General features: G+C 44.0%; 1 protein-coding gene across 4 annotated transcripts; it reads right to left on the reverse strand.

The window, feature by feature from the left end:
- Positions 1 to 2,485: 2,485 nt before the first annotated feature.
- LOC139578856 (myozenin-2-like) lies at positions 2,486 to 12,690 on the reverse strand. Of its 4 annotated transcripts, none has more exons than XM_071406956.1 (6): positions 12,419 to 12,690; positions 11,009 to 11,131; positions 8,345 to 8,511; positions 5,115 to 5,217; positions 3,603 to 3,786; positions 2,486 to 3,201 (listed from the first exon to the last, which is right to left on the reverse strand). In XM_071406956.1, the coding sequence occupies exons 2-6, from the start codon at positions 11,088 to 11,090 to the stop codon at positions 2,970 to 2,972; spliced, it is 768 nt and encodes a 255-aa protein (XP_071263057.1). In that variant the 5' UTR covers positions 11,091 to 11,131; positions 12,419 to 12,690; the 3' UTR covers positions 2,486 to 2,969. The 4 variants fall into 4 exon arrangements, with proteins under 4 accessions (XP_071263057.1, XP_071263058.1, XP_071263059.1 ...); XM_071406957.1 differs by having other exon boundaries at positions 12,377 to 12,503; XM_071406958.1 differs by lacking the exon at positions 11,009 to 11,131 and having other exon boundaries at positions 12,419 to 12,565.
- Positions 12,691 to 18,726: the final 6,036 nt, after the last annotated feature.

Consider the following 18,726-nt stretch of genomic DNA (forward strand, 5'->3'; position numbering starts at 1 on the left):
GTTTTCATCCAAATGGCAAAGATTTTCATGCTAATATTCTAAAATCCGCTTAAAGAAAATATGCACATTTTCCCAGCAGTGGTGTGTTTCCACCAAACTGACTTGTTGAGGATAAAAATCAGTGGGTGATGACATAATGCACACACCATGTACTATTTAGCTTTCATTTTCAACTACCGATTGTCACAAAAACTGTTGCTTTAGGTGCCTACTCTGTGACTCTATATATTTTACCAAAACTTCCTGTTTCCATCACAGCTGTCTTGAATTTTTATATAGTATGAATTTACTCACATAAAAACTGTAGATGGAAACGTGGTTAATGAAAATAAAATGGATTTCCCATTTATAAAGAAATAAATATACTCTTATTTTTTTGTTGTTGCTTTAGTTTAGAAATTGGGAGACAGAAAGAGAGGAACTACAGGTTAGAAACGGGCATATTCGAGATTCAATCCCCGTCATTGAGGGGCATGTCTAATCCGGAGGTGGCTGTGTTGACCAGTCAATAGAGTAGACCAACCTCCAGCACTCCTAAACAATACAATTAGAATATTTTTTTTTTTAAATTTAAATAAAATGACATATGCAGCCCCATGGCCTCTATTTCAGTCCGCTATCCACAACTCAGAAAGCACCGTTGAATTTGTTGTGACTAGTAGGCCTATGCTATTTTCCCACAAAAATGCATGCAGGGTGGTAGGGGACCACCGATCGGTGTGTCTTCAATCCCATGAGATCTTGAAACTTGCAAATGTAAAGGCAGAAGCATTTTCTGACTCGGACACAATTACATTTAACGTGAAGGAATTGCTACAATAACCATGTTTCCATCCACAGTTTGTATGCAAGTAAAGTCATATTGCATAAAAACAGCTGTGATGGAAACAGGAAGTCTTGGTGTAATTTTATAAATGCTGAAAGATAATCTGTTTGTTCGACATGGTGGGCTCTTTTTGTGTCGGTAAATTTTATTATGTGGAAAATGGTGGTGGAAACACCTTTATGCGCAAATATTTATATAATAACAATCATATAGAAATACATTTTGAGTCACACAATCGCATGGTGTGTGGTCCTCACACTACGAATAGGGAAACAACACAGTTTATTAGGCTAAAGATTAAATAAATTATGATGAACTTCACAGGGTGGTGAAAGTGAACAGTGATGAGCTTGATGCTGCTTTCGAATAAATCTTGAGGGTCTTATTCCGGTGACATGATGATCGATGCTTGACTGCCATTTGACAAATCAAAATATTCTCGCTCTTATCCATAATAAACTGATCATGTAGACTAGCCAACCCGCACAGCCTACCCGCACTGTATATGCGAGCTATTGGGTGGAGCGCAGGCGCCAAGACCAGAGTAGGCACATTTGCTTTTTAACGCAACAGTTTTTGTGATAAAACTATTGGTAGAGTTGAAAATGCAATGGAAACACATTGAACTTTCGATTTTTATTCAGTACATGAAAACTTAAGCAAAAAAGCGAATTCTGTGTGCACTACCTCATCACACACTGATTTTTATCTGCAACAAGTCCGTTTGATGGAAACATACTGTACCACTGGTGGGAAAATGAACCTATATTCTGCGTATACTAGAATATTCCCAATTGGATAGAAACCTTGCTACTGTCAGGACACTATTATTGTTATAATGTTAAAACAGCATACTTGTTTAAAATTAATGTACTTTCTTATTTTTTTACACATAGGCCTACAGTGCTATATTCAGACTGCTCAGACTACAGAGAATTGTTTCACACTCCTACCTGCCGGGCTGGTCCTTTAGCAGCCTGATGGTTCGATCCATATTTTCTGCTATAATTCGTTTGCCAGCCATTGTGGCTAATGAGCAGGTCACATAATGACCTTCTGCAGTTAACGCTAACAACATTGCTATGGATAAAGCTATAGGCAAATTTAACCCAATTGTTTAACATAATGACTTACAATAATGACATTGGTTCTAAGTATTTTCCTCTCCTTTGAATTTGTGATTTTGGTAAAAGTGAAAAGTGTAATGATTTCTGGAAGTTCTTTTGAGGTGGTGTACATCTGCTGCAAAGCTATTTTTGCCTTCTTTAAATGTGGTCTGTCAATGGACCCTAGCAGATAATTTACAGTGTGTGTGTGTGTGTGTGTGTGTGTGTGTGTGTGTGTGTGTGTGTGTGTGTGTGTGTGTGTGTGTGTGTGTGTGTGTGTGTGTGTGTGTGTGTGTGTGTGTGTGTGTGTGTGTGTGTGTGTGTGTGTGTGTGTGTGTGTGTGTGTGTGTAAATGGATCAGCCATCATTAACTGTTGTTGGTGTATGGTTGTTGGTCTGAGGTTGGTCATACAGTACCTGGGTAGTAGCCAACTTACTTTTCTTTTCATTTGCAGAATTGTGTGTTTCAAGTCTGTACATACAGTAACAGGTTCATTTGTTCCACATATCCAAACCACACATTGATTTACATAAGCCAATTCATTATACAATGTCATGACAAAGAGATAGATCTTTTTTATTTGCACATCGATAAGCCCATTCTAAAAGATTAATAGGCAACATGTCTACATAATTAAAAGACAAAGATACTTTTGGATCTGATATCCAATATAAGCCAAAAGATGCATTGAAGTTTCAATGTATTGCTCATATTTATTTTGTCTTAGACATTTCAATAACATTTCAGCCATGTGTGCTATTTATTTACATGTTATTCTCTGAATACACAATGCAAAACTAACCATCAGTATCATTACTCAGGCAAATGGCACAGAATTGAAACAGGGCAGCACGGAAGCCCCATTTTAAACCATCAGTTTGTCGTCGGTTGCACATAATCAGAAATCATGATTTAGGCTTCAGCTCCAACCCCTATATCGCAGATCAGGCAGTATGGTTAGAGGTGCCAGCAGTGGATTTTGTCAGACTAGTGCTCTCTTGTCTTTCCAGGGTATTATGGGTCATCTAAAGGTCATCTAGAGGTCATCAGACTCAGGGATGGGCATAGGTTCCAGAGGCACGGTGGGCAGGATCAGTGGGATGCCGTCGGATATCCATCCCTGGGCGACCCTGTTGAAGGTGGGCCGTTTCACCCCTGGGTCTTGGAGCTCAGAGTAGTTGTGGAGGTTTAGGTCGATCTCGGGCAGCTTGAACGTGATCCCGCTGCTCCGGGGGGCTTTGTCGAAACCACCAAATGGTGTGGCCACCCTGTAAATCAGATGTAGAGATACAAGGGTGAATGCAAAATCAAAATGAAGATCTCTAAAGATGTGACGGTTGCGTAGAATATGGAAAGCTGGCTTTTTATGGGGTGTTATAGTAGTGCATCCATGTAACAGTGAATCTGAACTGTGTTATAAGAAAACCATTTCATTCCATGGAAATGTTTGCAATATCAATGTCATTATATGTACTGATGATCCTATCTACTGAGAGTACTATCCCAGACTTGAGATTGCATACTTAACTCAAAATCTGCCATTGAGAGAAGTGCATGACTGATGCAGTATGTTCAAGTAGCACGCACATCTTTGGCTTATATTTTGAGTTGTTGAATAGCAGTTGTCTGAAAACTCTCCTCAGAACACCTGTTTTCACATTAGCCTCACCTGTTAAAGCTCTTGTAGTCAGGAGCCTCTGGTCTGGGCTCAGGGACAGGCATCCTGATATTGAGGGTCGCGGCCAGGTTGGGGTCGTTAATGATAGCCTGCTCCCAAGGGGAATGGTAGGACTTGGGTATAGCTGTAGAGTTGAACGTCTCTGCAGGGACATCCTTCAAGGGGCCTCCATATCCTGAGACACATACCAAGAAGACAGGATCATAAGACCAACAGTGCAGCGTACAGACACTCACTTATCCTATCAACACATTAGCAGATCTGTGGGGTTGGACTTAAGTGGGATACATGATTACTGGCAATTTCTTGCTCCTTTCACAAGAAATATAAAGAAGTACTAGGGCATTGAGAATGTCTTTTGTTGTGAGAGGTGAGTTTGAATTAATATTTTTTTTGTGTTGAATTTTCATTGTTGGACATAAAAGACTGTAAAAACAACAGGTAAAGGTAACCAGCTCCAACTGATTTTAATTTAAGAAATCTGTTCCCAAGTATTCCCAAGCATTATAGAGAAACACGGGATTGTATGCCAACGTAAGCAAGGTTTGAATGATTATGTTTTAGTCCAACATTATATCCGTTTGAGCTTCATGCAGTCAATTTGCAGTCTACAAATTATTTGTAATTATGTTCCGCCCCCCGACCATCCGCTCCAGAAAAACTGGTTCACGGCTGAATCAAGACATAACAAACATTATTTGTACATTTTAGTTTCGTATTATCTGTTTTTATTCTTTGGAAAACAAAATAGGTGTCAACATGACTGTGGCAGTGCTGTTTTATCAATAGCCACCATCATTAAATAACAGTATTAACTAGAGCAGTGGAAAAAGTGATGTAGACTCAACAAGTCATGTAGACTCAACATAATTTTGTCCATCATTATCATCTCAAGTCTTAAAATAGTGCACACTGTAAGTGTGCTTTCATCCTTGGTGTGAAAAGCGGGTTGGTCCAGTTGACATGGGTTGACACCATGCTTGGTCATATCAGATTCTACAAGAGTGTTCTGTTGGGATCCCCTGCTGACAATTTAACAGATAGCAAGGCACCGCAGGGAAAGGAAATGCTTCTCATGTATCCTGCTTAAAGGCCAGAGGTCTGCTGAGTCGCTATGGGGAATTAGACTTGTCCTTAGAGGTAACATGAGCATCTACATAGGGCCTTAAAAATACATTAACCCATTCATAAGCAGTACATAAGCAGTTCATAAATGCTAAAGTCAACAATTGCAAGACATAGCGTACATATCAATTTGTAGTTGTTGAAATATAACATTTACTTATGAATGCAGTATGTATGAGTTATGACTGTGTTATGAAGTCCTTATGTAGTATCCCTTCAAGTGAAGCATTACTTATGTATAACACTACGTAATAATGACAAAGATATTTCAATAAGGTATTATTTCAATTATCCCCTTAAACTATATTATTCCGCCTTATAAGCATTCATACATTTTGAAAATAACAGAAGGTATGTATTGATGTGATAGCTACATACCTGGTGCAATGCTTTCTGGGTTTCCTGGGGTGGGTGTGTAAGGAAGTGTTTTCGATCCCTCTTTGTTTTCGGCACTGTCTGCATTTTCAGCTAGAAAATCGCTCTGAAAAAAATTTGAAAGTACTTTGTTATTAGCTTTCCCCTTTTGCGCAGTTCTGAACCTATCTAATTTATTAATTTGGGGATTAGCTGCACCAAATTGTTAACTTTGCGTAAATGAGGCCCACTAGGTTAATGGGTAGGTCGCTCACAGGTTTTACGAGCAGGTTAGCTTAGCACACTGAGCTAAAGCTTGGGCATAACGTCAAAGCAAGATCAGTTACCGCCAAAATGCCCATCAAAAGACTTGAAATAGCAATAGTTCATGTTTGTTTGCAATGTTGAGAATTTATGTGCAATGTTGCTCCATTTGAACAGTTGCCAAAAGTAAAAACAGTAATTTGCAACCAGACCCCCCCCCCCCCCCCCAGATACCCCCTGTGGACTGGCATCTAACCAATGCACACATGAACATATAATGCCTTCAGAAAGTATTCATACCCCTTGACGTATTTCACATTTTTCACAGCCTGAATTCAAAATTGATTAAATATATATTTTTCTCATACATCTACACACAATACCCTATAACGGCAAAGTGAAAATATGTTTGTAGACATTTTTGCATATTTATTGTAAACACCTCTGTCAATACATGATGGAATCACCTTTGGCAGCAATTACAACTGTGAGTCTTGCACATTATTCTTTAAAAAATTCTTCAAGCTCTGTCAAGTTGGTTTTTGATCATTGCTAGACAGCCATTTTCAATTCTTGCCATAGATGTTCAAGCTAATTAAAGTCAAAACGGTAACTAGGCCAATCAGGAATATTCAGTGTCGTCTTGGTAAGCAACTCCAGTGTATATTTGGCCTTGTGTTTTCTGTTATTGTCTCCCAGTGTCTGTTGGAAATCAGACTGAATCAGGTCTTCCTCTAAGATCTTTCCTGTGCTTAGCTCTATTCCGTTTTTTTATCCTAAAAGAATCCGTAGTCCATGCCTATGACAAACATACACATAACATGATGCAGCCACCACCATGCTTGAAAATATGAAGAGTGGTACTCAGTGATGTGTTAGATTTGCCACCAAACATACAATAATGCTTTATATTCAGGACATAGGTTAAACTGCAAAATAATTGACTGAGAAATTAACTTTAAGTATTGTGAAATTTGTAAAAATTTCGAAAAACAAAATTCCACTTTTACATTATGTGATATTGTGTGTAGGCCAGTGACAAAATCTACATTTAATCAATTTCAAATGCAGGCTATAACACAACAAATGTGGAAAAAGTAAAAGGGTGTGAATACTTTCTGAAGTAACACACACACGCACGCACGCACGCACGCACGCACGCACGCACGCACGCACGCACGCACGCACACACACACACACACACACACACACACACACACACACACACACACACACACACACACACACACACACACACACACACACACACACACACACACACACACACACACACAATCTGCAAGCAACTGATAAGCAACATAGATACTCTTGAGCAAAGTGCTCCAGGAGCCTCTGGCCAGAGTAGGTGCAGGGAAAGGGCACCAGGCACATGTTTCTCCATATCTCCCATGTGTTCTAACAATTTTATCGGGGTGCACACATCATTAATGCAACCATTAGACACTCAGAAACTTATTTAAAATCCAGTAATCTGTTTGCAATAAAGCACTTTTGGATCCAAGTAAACAATGAAACAATGTTACTGTACCTTAAATGAAAAGAATCACAAATACTTTTTAAATCCCTAAGTCCAGAGATCCAATAATGTGATCCCAGGATTCAACCTTTGGACCCTCAACCCATAATGTCCAAGATACAATAATAACTGTGTGTCTGATATAATTAGGCCCGGCATTAGGGGGTGGCAGAACCAGGCATATGTAAATAGGATTTTGGTTATTAAGTCAGTCTGAGTTTTATGAGACTGGTCGTGACTGCATTACAACGTAAATTAAGTTTGGGTTTGTTTCAATCCTGCGCACATGCCCACAGCTGACGGCACAATTAATCATCAATTGCGAGTGCAGCTGCACGTGACCCGATTGTAATGGCTGTGGTAAATGTGGGTTGACTCTGGATATCCCTTTGGATATTAGGGACTATTGGTAAATGACACAATTTACATGGGACAACATCTTAAAATTCAATTTTCTCCAAATTTAAATGACTTAAAAATCTCAGACCAATAATAAATTGTATGAATGAATATACAAATATTGAAAGCATTTAATGAGAAAAAAGGTATTTTTTCTCATTTACATGTATTGCCGGCCCCTAACTACCCCCCTTAATAATAGGCTATCCAAAGTCAAACTAATTTTGCCACGGTTGCACACCAGCCGGCTGAAGCTAATTGGCAAAATAACTTGGCTTACTCTTCCCACCTGCGAACACACACGAGACACCTATATCAAACCACACCCCGAAAACAACTCACGTTTTAATTCTGTCATGGTCGTTAGCAATTCTTAATAAACCAAATCTAAAACGAGGCAAAATCAGGAAGTGCAGTCGCCCTTTAATAAGATGTCTTTTTTTCGATTCTATATAGACACAACAACAAAAAATATGGGCTGCATGTGAGAATTTTAAAAAGTTACCTTTTTGTTATAAAAAACATGCGCCATTGCGCTCCATTCCGTGCCTCATAGTACAATTTCATATTGTCTTTACATCTACTATTATATATGTGAAATTATTTTTGATAGGCTATGGTTTAGGTGTAGCCTATGGCTACATTTCGAATACACTTGTATGTCGTAGTGGGACCTTGTGTTATAAGGGCTATAATGTAATACGAGTTGTGACCTTCATTCATTTCAGGTGCACCTCCATGGATTTCGTCCTAGTTCCGGTGCTGGAGTTGAGTGTAAGTCCAAAATGAAGCTGTCTTCTGAAACTCTACAATCAAGACCCTGCTTGTCACAGCTCTTTCTGCCCCGGCCTCATGCGTCCTGCAGCACTATCCATCTGACCCATCTATCAAAGATGGCTGCTGTGGCGTCACCCAGATGTATGATATTGGTAGTGAATGTGAGGTGTGTTGTATTTTGTGGTTGTATAAGTCTCCATATTTGCATCCACTTATTGTTGGTCTTTGGGATAGGAGCGTCTAGATTACTAAATTACACAAATGTAAAAGTCCTTACACTCAGCTGCACGTTTGCCTCATTTTGGATACTTTCAAACGTGTATTTCTCCGATCTTCGCTGGCGCATTTTGAAAAGACGAGAACCTCTGTTGGATTGCAGTGACAGCTCCTCCAGCATGATGTCTTTGGGAGTGCTAACCTTTATCCCCAGGTCCATGGTGTCCCCTGGGAAAAGAACCAAAACAAGTTTCAGTAGATGCCTTTGACTGACTTTCCATTAAAGGTAGACTCAGCAATGTGATATCATCTAACACGGTTGGACAACTTCCTGTTTACAGACATAAATTAAATCTGTTAAAATCCGCCACTTTTGGTTCTTCGCAATTTGTACCCTCCTTTGAGATATGCCCATATTAGGATGAGCTAATAGTGCAGCATTGGCATTTTTGAGCATTGTAAACAGGAGGTCTTCCAGCTGTATAATGATTTCATATATGGTGATGTCATGCGTCTACTGCTCTAAATGTAAAGCAACTGTAACGAAAGTGTAACCTTCAAGAATCCCTCAAGACTGTATTAGTATGTCTTAGTTGCACAAAATATATAGTTTCCCTAAAGATATAATGTTGAGGTGGCGTGGCGAGAATCTGTCTCCGCACCACGTGCTCTCACCACTGGTGTCCCCCAGGGTTCTGTTCTAGGCCCTCTCCTATTCTCGCTATACACCAAGTCACTTGGCTCTGTCATATCCTCACATGGTCTCTCCTATCATTGCTATGCAGACGACACACAATTAATCTTCTCCTTTCCCCCCTCTGATAACCAGGTGGTGAATCGCATCTCTGCATGTCTGGCAGACATATCAGTGTGGATGACGGATCACCACCTCAAGCTGAACCTCGGCAAGACGGAGCTGCTCTTCCTCCCGGGGAAGGACTGCCCGTTCCATGATCTCGCCATCACGGTTGACAACTCCATTGTGTCCTCCTCCCAGAGTGCTAAGAACCTTGGCGTGATCCTGGACAACACCCTGTCGTTCTCAACTAACATCAAGGCGGTGACCCGTTCCTGTAGGTTCATGCTCTACAACATTCGCAGAGTACGACCCTGCCTCACGCAGGAAGCGGCGCAGGTCCTAATCCAGGCACTTGTCATCTCCCGTCTGGATTACTGCAACTCGCTGTTGGCTGGGCTCCCTGCCTGTGCCATTAAACCCCTACAACTCATCCAGAACGCCGCAGCCCGTCTGGTGTTCAACTTTCCCAAGTTCTCTCACGTCACCCCGCTCCTCCGCTCTCTCCACTGGCTTCCAGTTGAAGCTCGCATCCGCTACAAGACCATGGTGCTTGCCTACGGAGCTGTGAGGGGAACGGCACCTCCGTACCTTCAGGCTCTGATCAGGCCCTACACCCAAACAAGGGCACTGCGTTCATCCACCTCTGGCCTGCTCGCCTCCCTACCTCTGAGGAAGTACAGTTCCCGCTCAGCCCAGTCAAAACTGTTCGCTGCTCTGGCACCCCAATGGTGGAACAAACTCCCTCACGACGCCAGGTCAGCGGAGTCAATCACCACCTTCCGGAGACACCTGAAACCCCACCTCTTCAAGGAATACCTAGGATAGGATAAAGTAATCCTTCTAACCCCCCCCCCTTAAAAGAGTTAGATGCACTATTGTAAAGTGGTTGTTCCACTGGATATCATAAGGTGAATGCACCAATTTGTAAGTCGCTCTGGATAAGAGCGTCTGCTAAATGACTTAAATGTAAATGTAAATATATACAGTATATATTTTTTTCTGACACTCTCACTAAGACATACTGTACATAGCATGCATTTTTAACCATTTATGATTACAGCGAGACCTTTATCAAAGGAGAGGTTAATTAACAATATTATTCTGATATCATCTGAAGGGATAATATCAATTACATATTGTTCCTTCAAAATGCTTTTCTGCTGACAATTAGCATGCCTAAATCAAATGACTGTAGCTTCAAACCAAGCTGTATAGTAAGCATCACAATATGATAAAAGGTTGCGCGTATATAATAATATTTGGTTGCCTCAATATACAGTATACTGCAATAGTTTAGTAATCATTTGGTTTCTCAATAATTCTACATTGTATGGTTATTAAACAAAATTGTGCGTTGAGTTGATTTAGGCATGCTCTTTGGACAACGCAACCACAACCTAGTGAATTTCCATTGATTTGCACTCAACAGTGCTAATGCTACTTGCTATTTGCAAGTTCTAGAAAGTCTAGGTGAGTTATGATTGTACTCTTCAAATCTGATTGAGACAAATGCAGTCTTGCAATTTTGTATGTATTATTTCTTATTGAATTAAATTTTTATTATGTTATTGTTCTTTTTACTTATTGAATGCTGAACATGATGCTGCTTCAATGAGCTATACCCAGACAGAATGCACTTCAGCTGTCACAAACCCTCACAGTCCCCTAAATGGCTACACACAGTTGTCCTACCCTGCCCTCCACAACTCCCCACCTCACCCGCCCCAAAATAGCACTTTCAAAAGGACAACGACAGAAGGATTTGTCGCCATAGGTAGTAAAACATCTTCATTAGCTTATTTATGGCAACTGCTAGAGAAATGGCCCTGACATGTTAAACCCGGATCTGAATATCTGCCCTCCACCAGAATAAGTTTGATTCTCTTTGCTGTCGAGGCTGTCTTTGAGCCCGGGCCCAGATCGTACCATTGGCACCGTGGACCTCTCGAGAAATAGCCGCTGCATGCATCTTCCTCTCTCCAGCTGGCATTGTACAGAATTGCGACATTGTGGCTTTGGGAAGGGTGGCACACGATTTGCCCCTGGGTACTGGAAACACATAAAGGACACAGGATGTACTTTCTGTTCTACCCCAGCGGAAAATGTTTTCCAATTATAGTGTTGATATGAACTGAACATTAGAGAGCCAACATACTGTACTGCTATAAATAAAATAAGATTACTGTTAGTGAGGGTTTGTTGTAAAGTGTCATTGCTCACATGGAACGTGCAATACTGGTTGACCTATCGGATAACTACTGCATGTTGTTTAGACCACATTATGATATGCCATTAATGTCCTGTGAGTTAACGGTCATAAAATATTATGATGGGCCTCATGTCTGGTTTATGATAGCATTAGGTAATCATTATGACATTTACTTCAAGGACAGGGTTTCTGTCAACCCCAAACCAAAACATTACATCCAACTCATATAAATCAGAATGGCAGGTGTCGTTCATTGTTTGCGCTTGAAGAGCAAAGTCAACACTTACTTTAAAATAACCTTGGAAAGAATGCTAGTTGATGCGCATTAAGGTGTCACATGGCATTCAGCATTGTGAATCATCAGTGTTGGGTGAGGGCTGAAAATTGTGTCCCAGGGTAGTATGTGACACTGGAAACCCTTAACGTGATCTTGACAAAATAAATATTTTTACTTCGGCACACTTCGAAAAATATATATATTTCCGTGACAAATATATTAGCCTAGTTACCCTAAATCTAATTGCAGTAGTCCTAAAAAACTGAAGTTACGGTGCTAAAATGTAGATGTTTTTGCTTTGCAAACAAATGAAACGAAACAACAATGCCCTTTGTATTCACATCACAACTTTCACTAAACCCTCAATGTTACCCCATCATGTTCATATCCTCTCCTATTTGCATTATGTTTCAGACATGTTGTACACAATGTTTACTCTCAATGTTATGACTAAAATGTAGATCATTTATAGTGCTTTAAATATTTACAATAATAAATTACGTATCGAACATGAGAAATATAATTAGAACATAGAGATGTTATTGAACACAATGTTCATAATCAGCTCCTCATACAAAAACATAGAAACATTATTTCAGAGTGATTACAGTAGAACCTAACAATTGTATTTTGTTTGTAGCTTCTTGCTTTGTCTTCACAAAATAATAAAGAAGTTTGTTAGTAAGGGATGTGAGATATGGATTAATACAAAGGTTATATGACTGAATACGTCAGAAAATAGCATAATCAGAGTTAGTTGTTGTGAATGGTCAAAGCACAAGACATTGACACTAGTATTTTGCCATACCTCGGAATCACAACTGCACACCTTGATGGGACTAGTCCATACCTGTGTGTGTGTGTCCTGTCTGTCTTTTAAACGACCTGTATCCTTGACTGGAAGGCAAGGAGGCTTAGGGGTCGACCTAGGTAGTTTCGATCCACCCTGATCTTCACACTCCCGGCCACTGAAGCCAAACTGCTGGGGGGTGTCTCTGTGTCTGTTGTCACCGGAATGCAGCTTACATCAATAGGCTAAATTTAGCAGGCCAAACACTCAAAACCACTCACAAAAGCAATGGGGATGTGGGGAGGCTATCAGAGAGAGGGAGAGGATGGGGCACCCGACCTATGCCACCGGGCCCACACCGAAGGAGGGCTCTCCCCTTAAGAGCACTTGTGTTTCCTGGACCCTAGGAATGTATAGGGAAGACATGACTCTGGAAGTAGTGTTGGAGGGGCGGTAGGAGGCACTCTTTCCTCTGGTCTAAAAAAATATATAAAATACCAGTCAAAAGTTTGGATTTTTCTTAATTTTTTCTATTTTCTACATTGTAGAATAATAGTGAAGACATCAAAACTATGAAATAACACATATGGAATCATGTAGTAACCATAAAAGTGTTATTCGAAGTTGCCATCCTTTGCCTTGCAAAGCTTTGCACTCTCAACCAGCTTCATGAGGAATGCTGTTCCAACAATCTTGAATGAGTTCCCACATATACGAAGCACTTGTTGGTTGATTTTCCTTCACTCTGCGGTCCAACTCATCCCAAACCATCTCAAATGGGTTGAGTTTGGGTGATTGTGGAGTACTAGTCATCTGATGCAGCACTCCATCACTCTCCTTCTTGGTCAGCCTAGAGGTTTGTTGGGTCATTGTCCTGTTGCAAATCAAATGATAGTCCCACTAAGCGCAAACCAGATGGGATGGAGTATCGATGCAGAATGCTATGGTAGCCATGCTGGTTAAGTGTGCCTGGAATTCTAAATAAATCACAGACAGTGTCGCCAGCAAAGCACCATCACACCTCCACCTCCATGCTTCACGGTGCGAACCATACATGCGGAGATCATCCGTTCACCTACTCTGCGTCTCACAAAGACACAGTGGTTAGAACCAAAAAATCTGAAACTTGGACACCAGAACAAAGGACACATTTCCACCGGTCTAAAGTCCATTGCTCGTGTTTCTTGGCCCAAGCAAGTCTCTTCTTCTTATTGGTGTCTTTTAGTAGTGGTTTCTTGCAGCAATTCGACCACGAAGACCTGATTCACACAGTCTCCTCTGAACAGTTGATGTTGAGATGTATCTCTTACTTGAACTCTGTGATGCATTTATTTGGGCAGCAATCTGAGGTGCAGTTAACTCAAATTAACTTATCATCTACAGCAGAGGTAACTCTTGTTCTTCCTTCCCTGTGGCGGTCCTCATGAGAGCCAGTTTCATAATAGCGCATGATGGTTTTCGCGACTGCACTTTAAAAGTTCTTGGCATTTTCTGGATTGACTGACCTGACTGGAATGTCATTTCTGTCATTTCTCTATGCTTATTTGAGCTGTTCTTGCCATAAAATGGACTTTTACCAAATAGGGCTATCTTCTGTATACCCACCCCTACCTTGTCACAACACAACTTATTGGCTCAAACGCATTAAGAAGGAAAGAAATGAACTTTTAACGAGGCACACCTATGAATTGAAATGCATTCCAGGTGACTATGTCACGACTTCTACGGAAGGTGGCTCCCCTTCCTGTTCGGGTGGTGCTCGGCGGTCGTCGTCACCGACCTACTAGCTGCCACTGATCCTTTTTTCCCCTTTTCTGTTTATTGGTATCACCTGTGTTTGTTTTAGGCTGATTGGTTGGGCTTTATTTACCAGCAGGCCCACCGTGCCAAGGGGTACCGGAGGAGGAGGCTCCCCCTGCACCAGCTGTGGTCGGAGAGGACACACGGCCGATCGGTGCTGGGGGAGCCCGTCTGGGAGTCGAGAGGGCAGGCGGAACACTTCTCGGTCACCCCAGGTGAGTCAGCACCAAACTCAACGAGAACCCCCTGTTGGTCACATGTTTGTCTTGATTTTGTTTCTTGATTTTTTTCCCTCTTCCCAGCATAAGGCGCTAGTCGATTCAGGCGCAGCTGGGAACTTTATGGATCGCGGACTTGCCATCAAACTGGGTGTTCCGCTAGTGCCAATAGATTCTCCCTTCCCTGTGCACTCCCTAGATAGCCGGCCATTAGGGTCAGGGTTGGTCAGGGAGGCCACGGTTCCACTTGACATGGTGACGCAGGGGAATCATAAGGAGCGGATTAGTCTCTTCATTATTGATTCGCCTGCGTTTCCAGTGGTGCTGAGGATTCCCTGGCTGGCTAGTCACAATCCTAAGATTTCGTGGAGACAGGGGGTTCTCCAGGGGTGGTCAGAGGAGTGTTCAGGAAGGTGTATGGGAGTTTCCATCGGTGCCACGTCGGTGGAGAGTCCAGAACAGGGTTCCACTGTACGCATCCCCCCTGAATATGTGGATTTGGCAATCACTTTCAGTAAGAAGAGCGACTAAATTACCACCTCATCGACAGGGGGATTGTGCGATACATCTCCAGGTAAACGCTGCACTTCCCCAGAGTCACGTGTACCCATTGTCACAGGAGGAGACGTTGGTTATGGAGACATATGTCACGGAATCTCTGGGGCAGGGGTACATTCGGCCCTCCATCTCACCCGTCTCCTCGAGTTTCTTTTTTGTAAAGAAAAAGGAGGGAGGTCTGCGTCCGTGCATTGATTATAGAGGTCTAAATGCCGTCACAGTGGGGTTTAGTTACCCACTACCGCTCATCGCTACGGCGGTGGAATCATTTCACGGAGCACAGTTTTTCACAAAACTGGACCTCAGGAGCGCGTATAGTCTGGTGCGTATTCGGGATGGGGATGAGTGGAAAACCGTGTTTAGTACCACATCGGGCCACTATGAGTACCTCGTCATGCCGTATGGGTTAAAAAATGCTCCAGCCGTCTTTCAATCATTTGTAGACTAAATTCTCAGGGACCTGCACGGGCAGGGCGTGGTTGTCTATATTGATGATATTCTGATCTATTCCGCCACCCGCGCCGCGCATGTGTCTCTGCATGACCTATACGTCAAGGCTGAGAAGTGTGTGTTCTCCAAACGAGCCGTCTCCTTCCTGGGTTATCGCATTTAATCCTCGGGGGTGGTGTTGAGTGTGACCGCATTAAGGCCGTGCGTAATTGACCGACTCCTACCACGGTGAAGGAGGTGCAGCGGTTCTTGGGGTTTGCCAATTACTACCGGAGGTTTATCCGGGGTTTTGGCCAGGTAGCGGCCCCCATTACCTCACTGCTGAAGGGGGGGCCGGTGCGTTTGCGGTGGTCGGCAGAGGCCGAAAGAGCCTTCAATAGGTTGAAGCACCCGTGTTGGCGCACCCGGACCCCTCTCTAGCATTCATAGTGGAGGTGGACGCGTCCGAGGCTGGGGTGGGTGCCGTGCTATCACAGCGCTCGGGTACGCCACCAAAACTCCGCCCCTGCGCTTTCTTTTCGAGGAAGCTCAGTCCGGCGTAGCGTAACTATGATGTCGAGGACCGGGAGTTGTTAGCGGTGGTAAAAGCCCTGAGGGTGTGGAGACACTGGCTTGAGGGGGCTAAGCACCATTTTCTCATCTGGACCGACCACCAGAATCTGGAGTATATCCGGGCAGCTAGGAGACTGAATCCGCGTCAGGCAAGGTGGGCCATGTTCTTCACCCGATTCAGGTTCACTCTGTCTTATAGACCAGGGTCCCTGAACACAAAGGCCGACGCGCTGTCCCGTCTCTATGACACGGAGGATCGGTCCACCGAGCCTACTCCCATCCTTCCAGCCTCGAGGCTGGTGGCACCAGTGGTATGGGAGGTGGACTCGGAGATCGAGCGGGCGTTACGGGCGGAACCTGCACCTTCTCAGTGTCCGGTTGGGCGGAAGTACGTGCCGCTTGGTGTTCGGGACCAACTGATTTGGTGGGCTCACACCCTACCCTCCTCGGGTCATCCTGGGGTGGCGAGGACAGTGCGGGGCCTCCGGGGGAAGTATTGGTGGCCCACCTTGGCTAGGGACGTTAGGTTTTATGTCTCTTCCTGTTCGGTGTGCGCCCAGAGTAAGGCTCCTAGGCACCTTCCTAGAGGGAAGTTACAACCCCTCCCCGTTCCACAACGGCCATGGTCTCACTTATCAGTGGATTTCCTGACCGATCTTCCCCCGTCTCAGGGGAACACTACGGTTTTGGTGGTTGTGGATCGGTTTTCTAAGTCCTGCCATCTCCTCCCATTGCCCGGTCTCCCTACAGCCCTACAGACTGCGGAGGCGCTATTTACCCACGTCTTCCGACACTACGAGGTGCCGGAGGACATCGTCTCTGATCGGGGTCCCCAGTTCACGTCCCGGGTATGGAGGGCGTTCATGGAGCGTCTGGGGGTCTCGGTCAGCCTTACCTCCGGATATCACCCCGAGAGTAATGGGCAGGTGGAGAGAGTGAACCAGGAGGTGGGTAGGTTTCTGCGGTCGTATTGCCAGGACCAGCCAAGGGAGTGGTCTAAGTACGTCCCATGGGCGGAGTTGGCCCAGAACTCACTCCGTCACTCCTCGACGAACCTATCACCGTTTCAGTGTGTGTTGGGCTACCAGCCGGTCCTGGCACCTTGGCATCCGAGTCAGACCGAGGCTCCTGCGGTGGAGGAGTTGGTGCAGCGCTCCAAGGAAACCTGGAGGGCCGTCCAGGAATCCCTCAAACAAGCCAGTGGACGGCAGAAGAGGAGTGCTGACCGCCACCGCAGTGAGGCCCCCGTGTTTGTACCGGGGTACAGGGTCTGGCTCTCGACCCGAAACCTACCCCTCCGCTTGCCCTGCCGGAATCTGGGGCCGCAGTGTGTGGGGCCCTTCAAAGTCCTGAGGAGGATAAACGAGGTGTGTTATAGGTTACAACTCCCTTCCTATTATCGTATTAACCCCTCGTTTCATGTGTCTCTCCTCAGGCCGGTGGTAGCTGGTCCCCTTCAGGACGGTGAGGTTCTGGAGGTCCCTCCGCCCCCTCTGGACATCGAGGGGTCCCCGGCGTACACGATACGGGCCATTCTGGACTCGAGACGCCGGGTGAGGGGCCTGCAGTACCTCGTGGAATGGGAGGGGTACGGTCCGGAGGAGAGGTGCTGGGTACCGGTGGGGGACATCTTGGACCCATCACTGTTGAGGGATTTCCATCGCCTCCATCCGGATCGCCCGGCGCCTCGCCCTCCGGGTCGCCATCAAGGCCGGTGTCGGCACGCTGCGGGAGCCGCGCGTCAGGGGGGGGGGGGGGGGGTACTGTCACGACTTCTACCGAAGGTGGCTCCCCTTCCTGTTCGGGTGGTGCGCGGCGGTCGTCGTCACCGGCCTACTAGCTGCCACTGATCCTTTTTTCCTCTTTTCTGTTTATTGGTTTCACCTGTGTTTGTTTTAGGCTGATTGGTTGGGCTTTATTTACCAGCAGGCCCGCCTGCTGGTTGTGCGGGATTGTTCGATGTACATGTGTACACGTCTGTGTGTCACGGTTTTCCCATGTGTTTTTTTTTGTTGCTGGACTGTTTAAGTCCCCCGTGTTTGGGGCATTTGTTTTGGTTGGCGTATGTTCACCGTTGTGGTGCATTAAAAGTTAGCACTACCCTGAACTCTCTGCTTCCTGCGCCTGACTTCTCACCCACTACACCCCGGGCGTTACAGACTACCTCATGAAGCTGCTTGAGAGAATGCCAAGAGAGTGTGCAAAGCTGTCATCAAGGCAAAGGGTGGCTACTTTGAAGAATATAAAATATATTTTGATTAGTTTAACACTTTTTTGGTTACTACATGATTCCATATGATTTATTTCATAGTTTTGATGTCTTCACTATTATTCTACAATGTAGAAAATAGTAAAACATAAATAAAAACCCTTGAATGAGTAGGTGTGTCCTAACGTTTGACTGGTACTCTTATATTATTATTATTTTTTGCCTGTGTTGCATGTTGTTTTGGAATTAATATATGTCACATATAAGGCAGCTCCAATTTAATGATAACCAGCAAAACCAAGAAAGAGAAAACCAACGAAACATCCAGCCTTGTAGGGCTCATCAGCAACAATACAAGAACAAGATCCCACAACATAGGTGGGAAAAAAGGCTACCTAAGTATGATTCCCAATCAGAGACAACGATAGACAGCTGCCTCTGATTGGGAACCACAATTGGCCAAACACAAAGAAATACAACACATAGAATGCCCACCCCACATCACACCCTAACCTAACTAAATAGAGAAATAAAACGTCTCTCTAAGGTCAGGGCGTGACAGTTTCAGCTTAGCTAAGTGC

The sequence above is a fragment of the Salvelinus alpinus genome, chromosome 6 (assembly GCF_045679555.1).
Source record: "Salvelinus alpinus chromosome 6, SLU_Salpinus.1, whole genome shotgun sequence".
NCBI lineage: Eukaryota > Metazoa > Chordata > Actinopteri > Salmoniformes > Salmonidae > Salvelinus > Salvelinus alpinus.

Bases quoted from the DNA above. Each gene is read 5' to 3' on its own strand.
- LOC139578856 (XM_071406956.1), bottom strand. From the start codon at position 11,090: ATGTCGCAATTCTGTACAATGCCAGCTGGAGAGAGGAAGATGCATGCA. The intron at 8,512-11,008 runs GTACGATCTGGG...TTCTTTTCCCAG, and splicing joins AGAGGTCCACGGTGCCAATG to GGGACACCATGGACCTGGGG. The intron at 3,787-5,114 runs GTATGTAGCTAT...TATGTGTCTCAG, and splicing joins CCCAGAAAGCATTGCACCAG to GATATGGAGGCCCCTTGAAG.